The sequence below is a fragment of the Sabethes cyaneus genome, chromosome 2 (genome assembly GCF_943734655.1).
Source record: "Sabethes cyaneus chromosome 2, idSabCyanKW18_F2, whole genome shotgun sequence".
Lineage (NCBI taxonomy): Eukaryota > Metazoa > Arthropoda > Insecta > Diptera > Culicidae > Sabethes > Sabethes cyaneus.
This window is the reverse complement of record NC_071354.1, coordinates 87,941,125-87,964,570: the sequence shown is the minus strand read 5'-3', so window position 1 is coordinate 87,964,570 and position 23,446 is coordinate 87,941,125. Positions and strand designations below refer to the sequence as shown.

The 23,446-nt window shown below is 40.9% G+C and overlaps 2 protein-coding genes across 2 annotated transcripts; both read right to left on the bottom strand.

Moving 5' to 3' along the window:
• Positions 1 to 1,428: 1,428 nt before the first annotated feature.
• LOC128735664 (uncharacterized) lies at positions 1,429 to 1,980 on the bottom strand. Its single transcript, XM_053830148.1, has one exon. It carries the CDS (start codon positions 1,978 to 1,980, stop codon positions 1,429 to 1,431), a length of 552 nt encoding a protein of 183 aa, XP_053686123.1.
• Positions 1,981 to 5,363: 3,383 nt separating this feature from the next.
• On the bottom strand, positions 5,364 to 17,388 carry LOC128735663 (coiled-coil domain-containing protein 158). Its single transcript, XM_053830147.1, has 11 exons — positions 17,360 to 17,388; positions 16,924 to 17,288; positions 16,754 to 16,869; positions 16,360 to 16,694; positions 16,138 to 16,303; positions 15,122 to 15,462; positions 14,884 to 15,049; positions 14,743 to 14,824; positions 13,877 to 13,994; positions 7,154 to 7,325; positions 5,364 to 6,578 (listed from the first exon to the last, which is right to left on the bottom strand). Exons 1-11 carry the CDS (start codon positions 17,386 to 17,388, stop codon positions 5,364 to 5,366), a joined length of 3,105 nt encoding a protein of 1,034 aa, XP_053686122.1.
• Between the last annotated feature and the right edge of the window lie 6,058 nt (positions 17,389 to 23,446).

Below are 23,446 nucleotides of genomic sequence, written 5' to 3'. Positions count from 1 at the left end.
TCGGCACGTCAAGTTTACGTGAAAACAGGTAATTCTCATCCATCACACTTTTCATGCAACATTCACGTGAATTACTGGTAACTCGCACTCATACTAACTAGAGTGACTATATACAGAGATCCCAAAAGTATGCAATGCTCTAGCAAAGCTTATTTTCTTTCTCTTTCCTGCATACGCGTTGGATTGGTCGTCTGCTCGATTGGAATGACACTGACAGATAATTATCATTCCAATTTTGACATTGTCGCCACTCTATATACAGTCGTCTTTCGCTGGTTGGGCCACCATCTCGGCCCAAAAGTGATTCGTTAGTTGGGCCAACTGACAGAAGGGCAAGATTTCATGAGGGGTGCATGCATCGTTTTTGTTGGTGTTACAATTTTGTAAAACATTGAATCGATATTGAGCTAATATCGAATTTTTGTTTGTTTGAAGCACCCCATCGGCAGACAACCATGTTTTCGCCGCCAACATCTCGTGTGTGCGAAAATGAGATAGCATGTCAGCACTGCGTTTCACTCAACTGCCAGCAATCTGATTTGGGCCCGCTGTCAAATTTTAAGCCCCGGACATGCTGTCGCTGACGTTTACTGCAGTTTGATATAGAGATGTCGATGGGGTGGTTTGAAGCATAAAATGATGGCTGGTACAAAGCAGAGTAACAAACGAGTGGAACTAACAGCGTATGGGACTTTAGATTAAGACCAGTAGTAAACTCACAAGCACGCGGTGAACATTTAGACGGTAACTTTATTTAAACGGTTGCAAAGTATAAAAAACACTTGTATTTCTTTTTGAGGTTTTTAGCGCGAATGAAACGGGAGACTAGGCAGTGTTCGAGGGGCAAGACACTGTTGAAAATATATTACTTTTCCCTATGGAAATTTTTTTCCAACCTTAATATATTGACCTTTCCCACCCATAATATAACCTAAAGCCCTATAAAGTTACATTTATTTATACATTTATAGGGTTTTAATAGGGCCTAATATATTAATATTATGATATTATAAAGTGTCTTGCCCCTCGGCAGTGTTGCCGTATAATATAATAAACTTATCAGGGGTGTGCAAATGCACGCTAATAATGCAGGGGTATACATCGCTCTCCACACTCCTCCTCGATGGATCGCAACTGCCGAATAACTGCCTATTCCAATCTGAGTTGACCACAGAAGCTTTTGTGCTTATTTGGTCCCAATAGTTTCGTCAATATGTCGGCGATCATCACCTCGGTTGAACAATACTTCAGAGCAATTGCCTCTTTCTAGAGCAATTCCTGGACAAACTCCTCCCGTGTATCGATGTGCTTGGACCTGCGACTGGATCTTTTAGTACGAACGAAAGCGAGACATCCTTGATTGTAGTTGGTCCCGTTTGATGCTCTCCGAAATCAGCGAGCAGCAGCAAAGACCTGCGACTGGATCTTTTAGTACGAACGAAAGCGAGACATCCTTGATTGTAGTTGGTCCCGTTTGATGCTCTCCGAAATCAGCGAGCAGCAGCGAGACCAGATGGCCACTTGGCATGCCTCACTGAGCGCCACGTATTCGGCTTCGATGGACGATAAGGTAACACTCGACTGTCCACGGCTAGCCCATGAGATTGTAGCTCCACCGAACATAAACGCATATCCAGAAGTTGATCTTCGACTCTGTAAATCGCCGGCCCAGTCTGCGTCCGAGTAGCCTGAAAGTGGTTCATCGAACGCACCACCTAAACGTAACGTATAGTTCTTCGTCTTCTTCAGACATCGCAAGACACGCTTAGCCGCTGTCCAATCTAACTCAGTTGGATTACTAAACGTTCGTCCAAGAATGGCGGCGCTATTCGCTATATCCGGCCTAGCTACTACCGACACGTATAGCAAACTTCCAACGACGCTTCCGTATTTAGCCGCATTCTCCAACGGCTTGCTTTCAGACTGATCCTTCAAATATCCCGGGTCCATGGGTGACTTTGCAGGTTTTGCTTCACTCATTCCATGTGTTTTCAGCAACTCTTCGATGTAGCTTTGCAGACGAATGTTGTAAGTTCCTTCTGTTGGACCTAGGTAGATTAATAGAAACACTACTATTTATCTAGCCTGAGTAAAAGGTAAATTTTATTGGTAACACAGAGAACAGATTAACAGGCTCGTAGGAAGTAATCGATTTTTTGTGTGTAAAATCAGTCGGTAGCGCCCTCCAGAAATAGTTTGCCAAACGCATAAAAATATATCCATGTACCTTTATTAATATTTCTTTGTGCTGGAGTTACATAGCAGCGATGGCAGCGACATCAAGATTTAGTTTGCCACTTACTGCTCGAGGGGTGCTCTTTTGAAGGATTACTCGTAGATTACATAAAAACCTTTTACACACTTTTTGTCAATAACCTGGTAGTCTGTTCTCTGTGTTGGTAACATGTATCGAGGTCATGATTCTTGGTTACATTATAATAGCGATTGATATGGAAACAATACTTATAATTCTATATACACATGATCCTATACAATACAGTGAGTTGTTCATGACGGCGTCGTCTGACAGCTGGAGTCGTTCTGACAGCTGGCGTCGTCTGATAGCTGGCGTCGTCTGGTAGCTGACGTTATGTTGACAGCCGGCATTCTGCTGGAATCGTATAACAGTTTCCCTGCTACACTAAACGACAAATTGGTGCGGTAATTCATTTCAACACCTTCAACTCGTCGAACTCCCATGCCGAGAAAGTGAGAAACATCTCCCAGATTCGTCAACTCAAATTCACCACTGAGACTCCGAAACACTTTCTGCAACTCACTGCTGTCGGTTGATGCAACAAGCATGTCGTCTACGTAGACCAGTAGAAAGACATTCGTATGTCCACAATCCTTCACATACAAGCACTGGTCCGCCTTTGACTGTTTGAAGCCAAACTTACTCAATGTAGCGTGAAGGCGTTTGTTCCAACATCGCGCGGATTGAGGCAGTCCATAGAGCTTGCTGCTAAGCCCAGTGCAAAAGGCTACAAAAACTTATCGTTTTTCACTTCACGTATGTTTTTTATCGGGGTACAACTGGGGGAAAACAAAAACAAACGTGTAAACTCAATGTAAAATCTAACAACAGCAACAACAAATAGCGCGTCGATGTGTGCGTACGGTAAATGTCAGCAAGCTCAATAGATGCTCTTTTGAAGTCGACAAACTAGGTTTTCTTTTCCTTTTTCTTCGCAACCTGGCGGTTGACGCACATACACTTCTTCTTCAAGGACTCCGTGAAAGTAAGCGGTTTTAATATCATGCCAGTGTCGCTGTTTTTCTATAGGACTCATTGTGGTAAACATGATGCTAACAATCTGTATCAAGTCTGTGAATCGGGAACTTCGTTGTCAAAGTTGCTCATTGTAATTTATCTGTTCTATTTTTCGAAAAAGAAGAAAAATAGATGCCTGAAAAAATAAAATTTTGTCTTTTTCTTTTTTCTCTAGCTGTGTATTGTTCACGAAACTGAACAGTTATAAAAGTCTTTGCCAAGCTACTACCAACAAAACAAAAAAAAGTTTGTTCCAATACGTTGTGTAGTTTCTGAGAAAAAGGTACATAAAATTTAAAAATCATGGTTTTTCAGGAGCGGCGTTTTATTCCGCCGAAGTTGTTCCACGCCGCACTGGAATGCTTATGTGTATGATCGTTTTTCGACCACTTCCCATGGTCGTATCATTACAAATTTAGTATCAAAATAAGCGGAAAAGATAGCAGAATCAAAATCTGAAACAAAAAAATAATGTTTTTTTCAAAATTTTTGGTCGTTTATGTCCCCTTAAATACAGAATAATCTGTGCATGTGGCAACCCTGGGTGTGATCCGGCGAGCGGTCATCGAAACGAGAGGAACGACCTTCAGCAAGAGTAGCCAACTCCTAGGCTCCTAGCAGACGACCTCAACATCATTAGTAGACCCCTTGAAACGGCGGAGGTAATCTACGCCAAACTAAAAACGGAGGCTAGTAGGAGGATTGGATTACAAATCAATCTCTGGTCGCCCAAAATTATACGAGTAAGGAGATCCAACGACGCATTCAAGCTGGAAATCGAGCCTACCTTTCTCTCCGCTTTGATCAAGGAGCGTACGCCACCGCACAAAGCAGACGATGTACAAAACGCTAATCCTCTACGGATTTGAGACAGTAACTTTGCTTACGGAAGACATACGTGCACTAGCGAACGATAGGTGTTGCGGACTATTTTTGGCGGAGTACAAACGGAAAGCGGAGAGTGGCGGAGTCGTATGACTCACGAGCTACAGGTAATACTTGGGATTCCCATTGTAATCCTGGCGATAGTTGGGAGACTACGGTGGGCCGGCCACGTCGCAAGACTGTTGGACGACTGTACAGTGAAATTCGTTCTCTTCAAGAACCCCACCGGCAGAGGGGCCCAACGTGCTAGATGGCTAGACCAGGTTGAACCGACGTGAGTGTGTCGGGACGCACAATGAATTGGCGACGAGTAGCCCAGTCGAGTACAATGGAGACGAATTCTTGATACGGCAAGAACCACCCCGGCTCTCGGCTGGTAAAATGTGAGTTCTTTAAGCAATTGCTGAATTATTGACAGCTACGAAATGAACTTGCTATGCGAAAATATACAACAAAAAATATAATATTATTTCGTGTAATCAGGAAGAGGCTTAAAAATCTCTTTTAGTTTCGTGGTCGCAAACAGACGTGTACATGTCATCATATATCGAGAAACTGGGGTAAAATGTCCTTCTTTTTGCAAAAAATGATAGAAATAAATGCGTGCCGTGAACAAGCACCATATCATTGGAATCCTAATAAAAATATCTTGCTTAGGACATCAAATGATTGCACCTAGCTCAGCAGCATTTTGAGATAATGAGATAAAGGATTTTTTCCGAAGAAAGCCCCACTGATGCGAATTCTGTCGTTAGCTTTCAAAAGGTCGCATAATGCATGTAAAAGGGTTGATTATACGACCTTTTGAAAACTAAAGCCAGAACTATACGAATATTCGATCCAAATATTATTTATACTCGAAACATATGGTCGGTGTTAAGTCAGACCGAACCAAGTGACAAAAACCTGATTTCGAGAAAAACGAAGTCAAAGTTTGCTACTGCTGTGTAGTTTAAAGCTATCAATCGTTTGAAATCATTTCGTATCTCTGGCTGTTTGCAACATTTATTCTGATTAGAGTAAAATGTAGCTTAGGAAATTCGTAATCGTTTGCTGTTATTAACTTATTTTTTTAAATTTTGCGACTTGGTCCGGTCTGATTGAACACCGACCATATATACGTATTATTTTTTGCTATTTATTTATATTCACAACAAAAACTAATAGTAATGACCTTACTTTCATTTCTTATAAATTTGATGCTTTAGTGTGGATTTGGACTGGCCGCGCTATAATTTTGCAGTACCGTTGTTGTTGGCGACGGTGTGAGGCTGGTTTCAGGACTGGTTCCAAATAAACTGGGGCTACTAATGCTGAGACTTGGGTAGCACTCTATCGGCTTAAAATGGCAACTCTGTGGTAACTGGCGCGGTAAACTGTTGCAACAAAAGCTATTACTTGTTGCTGGATTGTTTGCTCTGCCCAGCCTGCTTGTTTCTAGGCCCGGCGCTATGTTGCTGATTGGTTGATGCCCCTGCAGATCCTCTCGAGCGTGAATATCCCACATTCCGTTTGTCTTCGGATGATTCCACTGGAGCTGGGGCGACGATTGGTGCCGGAACTGACTGTTGTGTTGGGGACTGCAAGTTTCCGGTTGGATAGTTTGATTCATCATGTACTTGCTCAGAGGCATACTGCTGTGTATCATATGGTTGTTGATAGCTTGGATATTGCTGCTGCTGGTATGCTTGCTGGTCGTATGCCTCTGGCATATATTGCTGCTCTCCGTATGCTTCGTATTGATTTTGATCATATTGCTGCGAAGGGTCATATTGTGGTGCGTTATATCCGGTATTTTCACCGTAGAGCTCACTGGATGGCTGATAATGTTCTGACGATTGTTGATATGCTTGTTCGAGTTCCCCAGATTGCGAAGAATATTGGTTGGTGGGACTGGGTTGATACTGTTCCACGGACTCTGTACGTTCTGATACATATTGACTAGATGGGACTGTTTCGCCAAACGAAGATGGTTGTTGTCGTATAGACTGTTTTGACGATCGGTCACCGCTGGAATTGGACTCTCGTGAGACTCTACCAGTGCTTCCGGTGCTGTCTGGTTTAGCGGTTGTATTGTCACTGATTCGCGACGATCGTTCGACGTCAGAACGTCCAGACTCCGACTCCTTGATAGGCATCTTGACTGGCATATCTTCATTGGGGATCGAGGAACGTGACACTCGGGACTCGCTTCGTTTTTCATCAGCAGGCTTGCTTCTTCTAGATTCATTGTAATCATTGACGGAGCTGGTTCGGGACAACTCGCCATACGATTGCTGTCGTCCGTTGGTATACTGCCGGTCGGATGTTCTCGATTCTGGCCGTGATATTTTGCCTGTTTGTGATTGTGATTGTGGGACTGATTGCACTGACCGAATCGAAGGGTAGTGGGCCGTTGTACTACCTGGCCGGGAAGGAGCTGTTTTGGAACCTAGAAAACAAATAATTAATTAATCTTTCAACATTTTTAAATACAAAAATGTGTGTTGTATGTTAAAATATAGCTGTTGTGGTTATGTTGTATGTTTAGACCAAATAGATAGAATTTAAAGATCCAGGTCATAGTGATAGTGGTGTGATGTATATATAAAGTTGTTCAAACAGAAATTTTTAATGGGGCTTCCCAGCCTCACAAGATACCTTCATATTTCACATCATCTATCGCCATCATTTGATTTGAAGATGAATTCAAATATTCTTGAGCGAGCTTTGCATTGGCGTCAACGTTTGTAACATCATAATTGCTAATGGGATTATTGATAGACATAGTGGAAGTAAGGTCGGAAGTTGGATAATGTTTATCATTATCCATAGTGTTTGGTAAAGCATACTGATTATCATGATTAGCTGTTGCCGCTGTAAAAGCACTGGATTCAATTCGTTGTGAGAGAAATTCAAGATTGTTCTGCAGAATATCTATTTCCTGCCTGTGTAATTGCAATGGACGAAAAATACGAAAAGAAATACATTAGTAATGATACAATTATTACATACCTTTGGATCACAATTGGATACAGATGAGATGTTAGAATCAGATTCAAGCGATTCAGTGCATTTTATAAGCTGGTTCTTGTAAGTTGGGTTTATTTTTTTGTAGTTTTCCCAAACTTGCTTCAAACGCTCCATAAGCTCATTATTGGTCTGCCTCAACTCTTTCTTCTCTTCTCTATCAAATCAAATAAAAAAGCGAAAAACCATATATGAGAGCGAACTTAATTACACAAAACTACATCGAAACCCAAAAATTGTACAATTAGTGATCTATGAAATTGCAAACAACACCGTGCACCTGTATTAATTTCAGCTAGTACCTGTACTACGCATTTAAAACGATTTAACGCAAGGAAGCACGTGACAACATCTAGCCCACGCACTCCTCCTTGGCGCTGGCGGTTTTTGGTTTTGATATCGGACTGATCCTTACGTTGACGTCGATCTTAATAGGGTGTTGCTGTTTGGCAGTACTCTCCACGTGCTCTTCGCTTAACGAATGAGTCGTCCCTTTGCATTCGGCGTCTGTGGTAGCGGCGACAAAGGGGCGTGAGCGGATGGGAGTAGTATTTACTGTTGGGCGATGTTGCTGTGCTGCTGCAGAACTTGTTGGGCTCGACGCCACTTCCTGTGTTAGTCGTTGACTGGACATCAACGAAGGAGTGGCTTCTGGCCGGATTTCTCGATTCGAATTCCGTTGGAACAGCGGCAGAGAAGCGAACGCGTTTTTGGGGGCTACTGGGTGACGGTGACGGTTTTGTAGCACCATTCATCGCAGTGAAGAAAAATGGTAAAACGTGCAAGGATAAAAACCAAAACCCAAGCGTTAGGAAGAGTGGTCTGAGCTAATTGGTGCAATAGTCTAGGCAATACATAGTTCTACTATAGTGAACAAAGTGAGTTTTGCCAAAACGCAAAAGTTTGCGCATGCCATATTTTGATTTGATGATTCATTTAATGTTAATAGTTAATGAATAAAATTATTTTCAGATATTTCTTTGGATGCATGATGCATGATTTGAACATTTTGCTGAAAACTTATATACCCTAATCCTTACCCTGAGTAGAATAAAATCAGGAATAAAACCGAGAAAATTTAAAGGAAACCTCGTTTAGTATAGATAGTGTGTCTGTATTGAAGTTTTTCTAAAAATTATCGTTCCGGTTTGGGTTGAAGGATTCAAGTATTTATACCCGAATTACCGATTGGAAGAATACGAATAACCATTGAAAGACCCTGTATCCACCTTTTCCTATTCTCTCTGTTTTTCTTCTAATTCTTGTCACATGAATGATGGCACGGGCAAGATGGACAAGGCATAAATCTTCCCCACGATTAAAAGGAATGTACTGCTTGAGCCGTAAATGCTGATAGTGTAAGACGGGGTAAGAAGTCTCGGCGGGGTAAAACGGACCACATCGATTTCGAATAGAAATCCTTAAATTTTTTGCAATTACGCTACCGTACCTTCTTTGTTAACGTATTTCAATAATTTCAAAACACTCTATAGTGATCCACCACACAAAACGTCAAAATTAGAATCAAAACTCGTCGCTCGTCGTAACTTTGTGTGATCTAATTTTAGCAGCAACAAGCTAAGGGATTTTTGCAAAATAACGGAGTATTTCGATGTTTGTCCGTGTCGCTGACGTTTGTATAATTATTCCTGTTTTGTGTGTGTCGAAATAAGTATGTAAAATAGCACGGCTTAAGTGAAAAATGCAAAATGGTGAAGATTGTAAACTAGGGGTAAGACGGGCCATTTTTCACGGGGTAAAAGGGCCATACGTGGTAACGCTAATAATGTTTGAAGGTTTTCCTATGTGATGTTCGTTTTTGTTTGCTTAGATGCCTCGAAAATATATTAGAAAAACATCGCGGATGCAGTAGACAGTGGATCAGATGAATCAGGCCAAATTAGCCTTTGAGAAAGGTATGTCCATCAGGACAGTTTGCACCACATTCGGAATTCCCAAGACAACCCTTCGTCGGCAGATTAAAGTACGTAACGATACGCCAACAATGAGGCGGATTTAAAGTCCTGGTTTCAAATGCTGTTCAGGATGAGGAACTTGCTCAGCATTTGCTACATCTGGTAGAGCGGTTTTATGGACTCAGTATGCGTGACGTCAAAGAACTGGCATTTGAGTTGGCTGAGCGCTACAACTTAATTTTATGCTATTTTATGAAAAATCTTTAAAAAATTTGTTTCAGTAGGATACATACATACTTATTGTAAGAACAAAAAGTAAAGTGTCCAAAAGTATTTAAGAGTACATACTATTGAAGTTATTTTTGCAACTCTAAAAACGCTTAAAAATTGCCACGATTCGTCTAACTCCGTCATGGTCCGCCTTACCCCTTTGGTGGTCCTTCTTACCCCGCCTGAAAATTGTTCGAAAATTGACGAAAAATTGTGGCAAAATACACAAAACAAATAATTGTATAATTTTTAATGGCTGGTAAATAAATGCTTATTCATATGTGATACAAGAAAAAGTGAACTTTCGAGCGCATTTTATGCTAGCAATTTAATTGCTTACGGGGGCCGTCTTACCCCGTCGTCTCCTAGTTTATACCTGAACCATTGGAAGATCGAATAACCAACCACAATGCGAACTTGGTCGTATACCGACATGGAAGGGGTCTCTTTCGAACTTCCGAATGCCTGTCCTCCATGTTAGGATCGGCTCAAAACGGCGTTTGAATTTCACGCTAAACGCGACCGTTCATCATCCTTATGCCGTTAAATTGTAAAGTTGACAGTGTAAACGGTGTTTTAATAATGACGAACTTCAACCACACAACTTCGTAGTGCTGCAGGTACTTTCCCGTAGTCACTTAAAAAAAGCACCGAATTCAGTAAAATTTTGCCGAAATCTCAACAGGCGTGCAGCATGCAGGTACGAGACACGATAACAAGAATAAATGGTTCTAAGCGCTGCTAAAACAAGTTTATGAAGGCTGCCCAGAGAGAGAGAGAGAGAGAGAGACGTGTAATTTAACACCGGAAACATGAATGCTCTAGTAGGTCGAGAGGCATTGTATAGACTGGTGTAGACTTTTACCTTCGTTGGTGTGGCAAATCGAAGTAGTTTCTTAGGGCAGAGATATCAGCAAAGTCATTTAAAGAAGATCAACATCAACAACATCTGGGAGCTAACGTGGAATGGTAATAACAAGCGCGAAACATACATATCTCGACCCTCCCAAAGCAGAAGTACCAACTGGAAGAACGTGATCACGATGGACGACGGAAGCACCATTTTACGTAAACGAAGCAGGGTAGTTTTATGAGAACCGTAACAATTCGCGCAAAGGTTATGAACTATAAGCCGATATGTGCAAAAATTTGGATGACAATCTTCTCACGGACGAGCGTGGTGGTCGATATTTTATTTGAATAGAAACTTATTCAACTGTCATATAGATAACATTCAGGAAACAAACGCCTAAGAAACAATTATGCAGCAACAATGTTTGTTGGGGTGCAAGCCATGACGAGCACCCCAACAACGATATACCGACGATTTATACCGCGCGACAAAGCCGCCCTCCTCGGTTAAACATTCGGCAATTAGACAACCTGCAAGTTGCAGAAAATTACGTGTATGAAGCTCTGCCTTCAGTTGTGGAGCTAGACGCTACACCTTTATTAAATGGATGGAGCATGACACGCTCGGCCGTCATTGAGGTTGCAAGGAGGATAGAAGAAGGAGAAGGAAGAAGGATAAAGATCGTGATGAGCAGGAATAACTATTCTGGGCTAATGACACGCGCAAGTTTTACGAGAAGGTGAACCCAACACAACCAAAACCTGGCATGTGTAAGGACGAAAAAGGGAATCTAATCACCAACGAGCGCGAAGTGGTTAATAGGTTTTCTGCGATAAACATCTCAACGGCGATTTTTACTCTCCAACAGATCGTCTAGGAAGGAACTCCATCGTCGGTGTCATCAACGGCCGATAGCAACAGAAATTCGTGAACGTAGGTGGAAGTGGATCGGACACACCTTGAGGAAAGGAGCGAAAGAAGGAAACGAATCCACAAGGACAGCGTAGAAGAGGCAGACCCAGAGGCTCATGGCAACGCAGCCTAGCCAACGCCATCCGGGCTGTAGACGAGAACCTGCGCTGGCGACAGGTAAAAGCCATGGCGGGTAACCATCAGCAGTGGAGATCTCTGATTTCATCCCTTTGTTCTGCCGGACCGGCCGACATAGGCACATAAGTAAGTAAGTAGTAAGTACAGATCCTCTAGAAATGTCGGAAGTACAACGTGCCTTCACATCATATTTTCGTGGATTTAACGATTTTACGATCAGTTGAACGCGAATAGCTATTGCAGATAATACACGAATACGGTTTTCCGGATAAACTGACGCGGCTGATCAAAGCTACCCTAGAGCGATTGATGTGCTACGTGCGAGTTTCGGGGACTCTCGAATCCTTTCGAATCGCTCAGAGGGTTGCGGTAAGGGGATGGATTGTCCTATATGTTATACAATGTCGCTATTGAAGATGTGATCCGGCGAGCGGACATCGAAACGAGAGGTACGATCTTCAGCAAGAGTAGCCAATTCCAAACCGTCGCAGACGACCTCTACATCATTAGTAGAAACCTTAGGATGCCGGAGGCAATCTACGCCAGACTAAAAACGTAGGCTAGGAAGATTGGGTAACAAGTCAATGCATCGAAAACCAAATATATAGTAGGAAGAGGCCACAGAGAAACCAACGTTTGCCTCCCACGGGCAGTGACTATTGAACGCGATGCACTGGAAGAGGTTGATGAGTTCATATATTTGGGATCTCTGGTCACCGTCGACAATAATACGAGTGAGGAGATTTAACAACGTATTCAAGCTAGAAGTCGAGCCTACTTTTCCCTCCGCAAGTAGTTTCGATCAAGGAGCATACGCCGTCGCACCAAGCTGACACCAATCAGACAAAAATGATATGTCAATCAGACGGGTAGTTCCCTACGTTCTTGAGACAGTAATTTTGCTTACGGAAGACATACGTGCACTTACCGTATTTGAACGACAGGTGTTGCGGATTATTTTTGGCGGAGTTCGAACGGATAGCGGAGAGTGGCGTAGGCGTATGAATCCTGAGTTGTAGGCACTACTTGGAGAGATTCCCATTGTAAGCCTGGCCAAAGTAGGAGACTACGGTGGGCCGGCCACGTCGCAAGGATGCCGGACGACTCTGCAGCTAAATCCGTTGTCTTCAAGAACCCCACCGGCACCAGGAATAGAAGGGCCCAACGTGCTAGATGGTTCGACCAGGTTGAAGTCGACTTGCGTATGTCGAGACGCTCTACGAATTGGCGACGAGTAGCACAGGACCGAGTACCGTGGAGAGGAATTCTTGATACGGCAAGAACCACCCCGGCTCCCAGTTGGTAGAAGAAGAAGAAATAAAACAAGACGAGCAAACTAAGATTTCGTGGGCTATAGGGGGAAGTCCTGTATGGCCGGACAGGCCTGTATGCTCGGACACTGGCGATTTCTCAACAACAAAAAATGATAAAAGTGTTTGGAAAGAATGAAACAATAGTACTTCGATGGTACTGTTGTCCTATTCTTTCCAAATAATTTTATGATTTCTTGTTTTTGAGAAATCGCTAGTGTCCGGGCATAGAGGCCTATCTGGCCATCCGGACTTCCCCCTATGCAACGATGCTGACGGAGTTCGATTGCGTAGTGATGGCCGACAAAAATTGTATCAAGGCAGACTTCAAGTAGCTTCCTAGGCAGGAGTTATATACTGTAATCGGAAGGGAAATGTATTGCAGATATTTTCAAGCATATGAAATGGTCAAAGTTCACTAATAATTTTCTGATTTGGCAAGCTATCTGTACCTGTGACTTGAAAAGGCACACTTTTTGCCGCCAACAAGGAAATTTACGTGAACGAGTGCATGCAAAAACGTCAACAGTTTTTCCTGAAGCAACACGATACTGTTTTCGCCAAAATAATGCAATGTTTTTGTCGCTCCCCCCTTCGGTGGCCCAACACCGGAAGGACAAAAACTTTATAAAATATTTGTAATGGCCTAATTAAACTTAAAAGGGAAGAAAATGATTTTTTTAGATTAAAAATTTAATCCACTTTCGCATGCTTGTGTTGCCCGACCAAATTTTGAATGTACCACCCTTTACCAAACAATGCTATGAAATATGATACAAAATGATGGCACACCATCGCTCATTGTCTGGGCTCGCCAATATCAAAAATTCTGTAATAATTGCTTGGAATTGAATCTATAATAATTGACAGTAATTTTTTTTTGTTTATATTATAGTCACTTTAACCAGTTTTGGGTCATTCGTGACTTCTGGGGGTTGAGATTTGAACCCGGGTCCTCGGCGTGAGAGGCGTGAATGCTAACCACTACGCCGGGACTGACCCCTAATTGAGAGTAATTATTCCGATTGCTAAATTATTATTTTGCGGCCTAATTTGGTTTAGTAACCACTTATTCAGAAATGTTGGTTAAAGAGATTAGCATGTTTGATTCAGGGTAAATTATCAATTAGTTTCCACTTTTTCATTGCTCATTGGATTCACTAAACAACTACTAATGTATGGAAAATTTACAACTTGCAAGTACTATCAATAAATTGTGCTTAATTTCTACTAAACAAATAAGTGCTACAGAAAAAATAGCTTTGGCTGAAAAATAAACAATGGAAAGCGAAAATCATAGAATATGTACTTATGTTTCAGTGTCGTGTCCTCTAACTTATGCGTCAAGCCTTTGCACTCGGTGGTTAGTTTTTCCATGAGCTCTTTTTGATCTTGAACCATGCCCTCGAGCTCTGACACCGTTGCAGCTATAGGAAGAAAAGTGGTCAAGAGACAAGACAAAGTTTCAGTTCGGTTATTTTTGGTGTGTGTATTATGGCAATAAGGTAGGCGGGCATTGTATTCAAGAAAATGGTTTTCACACTAAAGCTGCTTCGAGGTGCACGTTATTAATATCCGATGTCTGTTTTGAAGGAAACGCGACAATCTGGTGGCGCTAACAGCCACGGGGTCAAGCATTTATATTACAATAAATTTCCGTACAATTAGCACCTCTATCTGAATTGAAAATTCGAATACCTGCAGCTCATTATGGACGGTAAAGAAGAAGTATGAAGGGTCTAAAGCTCATGGATAAACTATTGAGCACGCCAGATAATCATTTTAAATTTTCTCACTGTTCATTATTTGGCTTGCCACTGACTGCATGTTCGCTTGCACAAGGTTTTAGCACATAGAAGCTAGTTGCAAACATTATTTTTGCTTCAAAGTTGCACTCTTTCACACAGTCAAGTGTAATGCGGTGTATGCGAATTTGTTTAATAATTGCTCGATGGAAATAGCATAAATGAATGCAATATCTAGATGCATGCTCGGTTAAAAAGGCAAGAAAATAATCACAATCACTAGCGTTTAACACAAAATGATGGAAAAGAAATAGCGCACTCGTTTGAGTGATTATTATCGTTTAGCGGGTTCCAATAGCTTACCCATGTTATTAAGCATTCTATATTGATCTATATTGAACAATTCTATGTTACTTCAACTCCAACTTACCGTGTTTAGCTTCCATATCCGAGATAATTTTAGCTAATTCTTTAGAAGGTCTTGTTTCCTTGTTCAGTTCTCCCAATGTCAGCTGAAATTTATTTAAAAAGGTGTAGCAGAACTTTTACAATGATATAGATCTTAAAATACCTCTTTTTCCAAAGATGCTACTTCGTCTGCTAATTTAAGATTCTCACGCTTACAATGTAGCGTATCAGCATCGGCGCGATCTAGGCGCTGGCGTAATGAAGTGATTTCAGCGGTTAAGCGTGAAACTTCGACTTTGGATTGACGCTCAGTTCTTTCCAACTGTAATCTATTACCAAGCGATGTAATTAATTTGTGGATAATGCATATAATAACATACCAAATAGTAAAATTACTTTACCTTAAAGAAGTAATCTCTTGTTCCAAAGACTGTTTTTCTGCACTAGCCTGATTCAAATCGGACATGAAAATTGCCATTTTATTTTTCAACTCCAGCTTGAGCTCGTCAAGTTGTGAGTTTTTCTGATTGATTTCGCGCTTGTAATCGGACTCGATACGTTTCATACGTTCCACTTCCAGCTGCAGTTTCGTCGCTTGCTCCCATTGGCTACTCAAATCTCCTCCCAGTTGGTCAACCTGGAATGTATAGCGTCTTTCAGCATTTGACCGTTCCTCTGCAATTCGTTTTGTCATTTCATGCTGGATCTCGCGAACACGTTCGTGTTGTCGATCGAGCTCATCCTGAAACAACAAACTTTCATATATTTTTTAACGAGAAACTAATTCCGGAGTGATTCGCGATAAGGGCGCAACTAACAAAGTGTGAACAATGAGAAATATCACTGTGATAATTTGCCAGTACATTTTCAAATCTTAATTTAAATAAAAGTTACAAAAATCAAGTTTAAAGACATAAATTGATGTAAAATAAATTAATCTTATAATTTCACAACAATACTGCATAAAATTTGTGCATTCAAGCTCAAAATCTAAGTTTTATAGTTGAACCCCTTGGAATGAGCCTCAAAGCATTTTGACAATGAGATTCGCCCAGCCCTGTTTCGCCTTGTTTTGATTTTTTTATTTAGTTTCGCCTGTTTACAATGCGCCTGTGTTTTGAAAACAACGCAGTTTAGCTCTTTACTATCGCCTGTTTACAAAACAATTTGCAAATAAGCCTGTCACTTCATAACAATGCGAGGGGCTAAACTGCAAACTGTCTTTTGTTTTGATTAAACACTTCTATCGCCCATTACTAAAAACTTGTTTTAAATCATTCTAACGATTAAAACAGAAGAAAGGATTCTTGCCAAGGATATTATCAGTCTTTTTAAGGCTGATGGTGTGATAAAACGATTTGTTTACAATTTGTAGTTGAGCCCCAATCGCGATTCACTCCGGAATTACATGTCATACCTTCAACCGACGAATTTCGATCTCCGCTTGATTTCGCTCGAAAGCAACGTGTTCAATCATATCACGGGATCTTTGCGATTTGTTAAAGTTGTTTGCCTCCGAATCCTTCAGCTGGTCGATTGACAATTGCAATTTACGCACTGTTTCCTCCAAACTTTGCTTATCCCTGCATAGGATAATATTTATCTGATTAAGAGAAATTTCAAATGTGATTTTTTATACCTCTGCAAATTTTCCACCTGTTTACGATATATGTCCGAACAGCTCGCGTCGCTTGTTCCATGCGCCAGTTTGCGTTTGTTTTCCTCATTTTCGTCGAATAATTTTTTTAGATCAATTTGCGATTGCGCCAACTGTGCTTCCAGCTCACTGATACGTGACTCAAACACAATGTTCGGTCCGGACAGTCGTCTCTTGTCTCGAGTTCGTTCTAAATCAAAATCTTCACTTTCTGATGAATCCAGTCGGTACATAGCTTTAGACCGGACTCTGTCAGTAAGAGCCTCATTTTCCGAAACAACATCTTTAACTTTCTTAAGCAGTGTCGCAAGTTCTTCCTATTAGAAATCGTCAAAATGAGATTAATCGACAACAAAAAATTTAAATGTATTTTTACCCTGCAGTACTGTGATTCTTTCTCCAACTGTTCAATATAACTTTCTTGTTTCTCTATGAAACCAAGCAATTCCGGAGGCGGTTGAGCAACTTCCTGGCTTTGCGTTACACTGCAAACTACAAACATATGATAAAGTATCTGTAATTAATAAAATTCAATAAAAAGCGTACCTGACGGTGGTTGCAAACTGACGTTCGATGTTACTGGCTTCAATAATCCGACCCCTGTATTCATAAAACTGAATCTCCGACTGCCGATCGCGCCGGATCCGCTTCGCGAAAACCCGGAAGGATTAAAATACTTAGATACCTCGTTGAAAGATGGCCGCTCTACAATCGACTGATTGTCGGACACCTCCGATTTAGCGTCATCGACACCACGATAATAAATTGATGTCGCTACTTTGGTAGGCTCATATGCTTCTGTTAATAGGAACTTCAAACGGTTTACCGCTTCGCGGTATGCATAGTCTGTGAAATCGAAAGTCTTCTTCTTGTAGAGCGGAATATCGATTTTGTCTGCTGCTGATGATTTCCTGCAATGGTGTAAATGCTTATTACTGGAACGTGTATTTTTGGCAAATAAGCATCAAAATTCAACACCAACTCTGTTATTCTTGCATTGTCTGAGTTCATTTTGATCAAGACAAGAGTCAAAATATCATTCGATCGACGAATATACTTTAATAATCGAAAATAAAAGAGATCGTTTTGTTACTTTACTTTATAATGAAAAACTTGAAACTGTTTGGTCACCGTCAACAATGATCGTCATAGTTCAGTTACCCGTAACAACACGTGTACATACACGGCGTAAGGATAAAAGGTCCTGATCTAACACATGCCCTTCGTTCGTGCACATGGTTTGGTTAGTTGCGTGTATGCGCTACAGTCGCGCATCGGTTTGTTTTGTATTTCTGTCTCTTCCAGCTCGCTTTACTTCTGTCGACTGAAAGAAAGAGAACTCTAGTCGTATATAAATCAACATTAACTGAAAAGCAGTCACGTAGAGAGCTGTACGGTGAGTTTATCTTGTTTTTGGCACAGTATTTTTTTCAGAACTAGGGTGAATAGCGAAGAAGGTACATTACAATGCCACGAGGTGGACGAGCGTCTAAGTAGTACGTAAATTTCTATCTTGTAACAATAAATTGGAGCTGGACGTCAATGATTTTCCGAGTTCAATAGCAGTTTTTGCTCTATGCGTTTACGCCTTCATCTAGTCAAATAGAACACAAGAACTAACATAATTATTTTGAGCAAAAAATTGCTTGTAACGACAATAAGACCTTCATACCTACATATCAAAAACGCCCAGCAATGAATTGTTTACCAATAACTCCCATACAGGACGTTAAAAATATAGTTAGTATATGTCCAGCCGAAGCTAGGACTAAAAAATACTTATTTCAATTTATTTTTGAATACAGCAAATATTCGATAATTGGGGGTTCGTTAATTGGGCGGTTCGTTAGTTAGGTGTTCGCTAGTTAGGCTATGTGACATGTCAAAATTGTGAATGTCAAAATCCAATTGAATTTCGAGTTTAGAAATTTCTAACAAATATCAGTCGGCCCAATTAGCAAATCAGCTGGAGTGCAGTCGTGACCCAATAATTGAGTCAATAATTATAATTATAATTATTAATCAAGCTGTATAATAATTATATTGAATGATTTCCTAGCGCTCAAATGGCGATGCAAACAGATAATGACACATTATACAGGGGTGTGAAATTGTCAAAATTTTGCGGACTAAACATCTATGGATGGCGACAACTTGGAACCAGCCAGTATACCGAAAATAACAGCTAATATTAGTTAAATTATAGCTAAAAGGCTGTGTTTAACTGCTTTTTAATTAATTTCAGTAGTCTTCAAACGAATAAACTTTTAGGTATGCACCAGAACCAAAAGTACCAAAACCAATGAGTGGGACATGTACAATGTATGTAGTTTGACAGCCACACCACCCCGCTGACATTATATGGATCATTCCACGTGAAGTATCCGAGCCAGGGCAGGGGTGTGGAATTGTCAAAATTCTGCGGACTAAAACGCCAAGGATGGTGACAAGTCTGAAGTCGTCTACATTTCGAAAATAACAGCAAATAATAGTTAAATTATAGCTAAAAGGCTGTCTTTAACTGCTTCCTGCTTAGTTTCAGTTGTTTTAACCCTTAAATGCGCAATGTTGCTTTAAAACAACGTAGTGAAAAACATCCCCAAAGTAAATTATGTTTACCGCCTTTAGATAAGTAAGTATTTTTTAAAATGTTTTTTTTCTGCGTTCGCATTTAAAGGTTAAGATTATTCAACCAGTAAGTATGTACCGAGTATGTACCAGAACCAAAAGTACTAAAACCAATGAGTGGGACATGGACAATGTATGTAGTTTGACAGCCACACCATCCCTCTAGTCCGAGCCTCGTGCCCCGTCTGTAGTCGACCTTCTCGGATTTGAACCAAAGTCAAATTGTTCATTTTAGGCCAGAAAGTAAAAATCCCTAATTTGATGCCGGTTGGACCTCCCCTCTTACTTCCTTTTTTTTTAAAAGACCCTCTTTTGTCAAATCCTTTTATATGTTTAGGTTTGAAAAGAAACTATTTTCATATTCTCAAAGAAAATTTTCGAGGAATTCAAAAAAATATTATTTTTTAACGACAATTATGTCAAATACTTTTTTGAAAAGTAAATTTGCAATATGAATGTAAAATCTCCAAATTCTCTACTGACTCTATAGCCCAGGCGAGATTCGAACATATGACGGCTGGTTTGATAGGCCAGTATCGTAGTTCGGAGCTAACTGGGCGGGCCGGAGATCTAATATTAAGCTCAAATTTTAGTCGGCTTTTGATAGTAGTGTTACCGAAAATAGATATTCGTATCAACAAGCACTCCCAAGTCTTCAATGGTCACGCATACGCTTTTCACAATTTCTTTGCTGATGCGGTAGTTCCATATGCTTGAAAGGTTGTTTCTTGTGACTAAAAGATATGACTGAATTCTTGCACACGCCAATAGAAAGTTCATTCTTTCGACACCAGTCCGCAAAAATGTCAATTAGCTTGTGCTTTGTGCTTACTATTGGGTTGACAAAATAATGATGTTTTGTCTTGGAAAAACAATGATTCCAGGAAAATCGGGGGGTCACGTAGGACTACGAATGCAGGTTCAATTTGACAGAGCTTGACAGACTAATCTCAAGTTTTTAGTCTTGACCTTGAAATGCGGTCATACATATATATTAATATTTTTTGAAACGATGGTTCTACAATTGATGAAGGGACGGTAGGGAAAGAAATGAAATTTTTTTTTGGTGAAGGTGGGGAAGAGCGGAAAGGAAGGGGGGGGGGGGTATTGGTAACTATGCTTGACAAGTAGTCATTTTGACTCCTACCTTTTGTCCAATACTGGAAGGTGCATGAGTCGAACCAAGCTGTAATCTGAGATTACAACCGGATTCGAACCCACAACACCCGCCAGGGCATGTGGTTCGCTGGTACTTGTACCTTTGAACCATAGAGGCGCCCAGTAGTGAATTGTTTACAAATAACTCCCATACAGGACGTTTAAAAATATAGTTAGTATATGTCCAGCCGAAGCTAGGACTAAAAAATACTTATTTCAATTTATTTTTGAATACAGCAAATATTCAATAATTGAGGGTTCGGTAATTGGGCGGTTCGTTAGTTAGGTGTTCGCTAGTTAGGCTATGTGACATGTCAAAATTAGGAATGTCAAAATTCAATTGAATTTCGAGTTTAAAAATTTCTAACAAATGTCAGTCGGCCCAATTAGCAAATCAGCTTGAGTGCAATCGTGACCCGATAATTGAGTCAATAATTATAATTATAGTTATTAATCAAGCTGTATAATAATTTTATTGAATGATTTCCTTGCGCTCAAATGGCGATGCAAACAGCTAATGACACATTATACACATTATATGGATCATTCCACGTGAAGTATCCGAGCCAGGGCAGGGGTGTTAAATTGTCAAAATTTTGCGGACTAAAACGCCAAGGATGGCGACAAATCTGAAGTCGTCTACATTTCGAAAATAACAGCAAATAATAGTTAAATTATAGCTAAAAGGCTGTGTTTAACTGCTTCCTGCTTAGTTTCAGTTGTTTTAACCCTTAAATGCGCAATGTTGTTTTAAAACAACGCAGTGAAAAACATCCCCAAAGTAAATTATGTTTACCGCCTTTAGATAAGTAAGTACGCCAATAGAAAGCTCATTCTTTCGACACCAGTCCGCAAAAATGTCAATTAGCTTGTGCTTTGTGCTTACTATTGGTTTGACAAAATAATGATGTTTTGTCTTGGAAAAACAATGATTCCTGGAAAAAGGGGTCGCGTAGGACTACGAATACAGGTTCAATTTGACAAAGCTTGACATTCTGCAAATGTTTATGGCTATACGGTGACTTAAATAGATAGCCACATCCTTGGCAAAGATCAAGCCTTTATCAAGCAGGACAGTAAAGCATCGCGGTGCACTGATTCGGTGAAGTTTAGTTAAGCGGACGACGTCAGTGATAGATCGGCGGTGACAGAGCAGAGCTCGTTCACCTGAAATGTCGTAGCAGTCATCATGGGCCTCCCAACGCGATCCAGGTGATACATAGAGTAAGAAGAAGAGCAGCAGATATAGTTCATAAGCCGAGTAGACGTAAGAAAATCATATGTCCGTCTCTTTGTTTTCACTATCGGTATTCTACCATTAAAGTAAATGTGTAATTGTATACTTGCGCGTTTTGTAATCAGTGATTAGCTAGCCGGAGGACACTAAGGTCATTTCTCGATACGCGGAGTGACGTGAAATTCGACATACAGGGTTGTCTTTGCGCTTCATTTTGGAAATTCGCAACAAGGTTTATCCGTTTCTCAGAGTTAGTAGTTCCACTAAGAGTTTCATCAGGCCACAATCACATTTATTCTGATGATTGGCAACGATATCGCATTTTGAAAATTTTTGTGTGGCTTGTAGCACTACTCAACTTTAGGTAACTGGCTTGAAACGAATGTTAACTAGTTTAAGGATCTTGCTAAAAAAAATGAATTCTGTAAGTTACGTCGAGTGTCACTTTGCTTGACTAGTCTACTTTTGGTATTCTGTAAGCCACACGCGACACGATTTTGTCGAGTAACTGTACTGAATCGACCGCTAAAAAGCTAGTGATTCAACTGTCAGCAAGTGACACCTGGCTTTGCTTTGTTTTGATTGTTCATCTAGCAGCTATGTTGCCCGTTCTGGCCGTTTGGGGGTTCAAACATCCCCCAGAAGAAAAATTGTTCTACACTTTCAAGCTTGAAATTTCACAGCCATCAGCTTAGAGCAGCCGACAACATCACCTTCAATTGCAAATTGTCACGCGACAATGAAGCAATGAAGCTTCGGTTTCCATTGAAGCAACTCCGCTTCGCTTCAAATCTGGTTTCAATCTGCGTCAGTAAAACAGGTTTCACGTCAGCATGACGATCGATTTTGAAGTTTCATTTTCACTTTCCTATCAAACATTCAGTAGAAGGTTAGTAACTTTTAACGCAAATGAATTGAATTTGAGTAACATTTCCTACAATATAACGCATGTAATATTTACGTCAACTTAAATTCAACCTAGTTAGTCAACATCGACAAACCGTGTTCGTGCCTGACTTTCAGTTGTCGTCGCTTGAAACAACTTCAGCTGGCGCTTGCTTGAAACATTCTGTTCAACAAATGAGACCAGTCTCTTCATGTATGATGTGAAGGTAATAGAAAGTCAGCGTCTTTTATTTGTTTCGACTATGCCGGGTCCTGGTTTAGAACACAAGAAAATTTGCGGGGCTGGTATTACGATCTTCGTCGCCGTCGTCAACAGCTTAGAGCCGGGGTGGTTCGTGCTGTTTTAAGCTTCATTCAACTTGATCTTGGGTTATTCGTCGCCCATTTCCCAGGCGTTTCTGAAGTTGTAGTTCACCGTCCACAAGGGCGCGTATGTCCTCAGTGCGCATTGTCAAATCCCTAAAAACTATCGGTCCAGAAGTGGGTTTATACCAGCGGGGTGCTATCCGTATCTTAACGAACGGTGTTTGACAGTCCACTTAACGAAGGGCGCTATTTCAAAAAATGCAAGAAATAGCGCCCGTCTGACAGGTAGATTTGCTGCCAACCTTTGTCGAGATGTGCTGAGATGTTGGCAACAAAAACATGGCACCCATCGCAAGCCCCTGGTTTATACATTGTCAGCTTCGTACGGCGGCTTATGCCTCTTGAACGTGCCGTTTTACGAAGTAGGCTTGATGTCCTGCTTGAATACGTTGCTGGATCTCCTCATTTGTGTTGCTGTCCGTGACCACCAGCGATCCCACATACGAGCTCATTTACCACTTCTGGTTCGTTGCTGCCAACAATCGCCGTCCGCGAAAAGCGCACGTTGTTCTCCTTTGAGCCTCCATACATGTATTTGGTCTTCGACGCATTCATTTTCAACCCAATCCTCCTAGCCTCCGCTTTCAGTCTAGCGCAAATGGCCTCCGCCGTGACAGTTTCTGGTTTTAAGGTGAAATTAGTCGTCATCGATTCTGCCAATTTCAGAAGCAGTTTTTATGTTTGAAATAAAAATTCTGTTCATGAAAATATATTCGCTGTGTTCAGATTGGCAAGAAGAATGCAGTATTTACATTTTTATAAACAGAAGCCCGC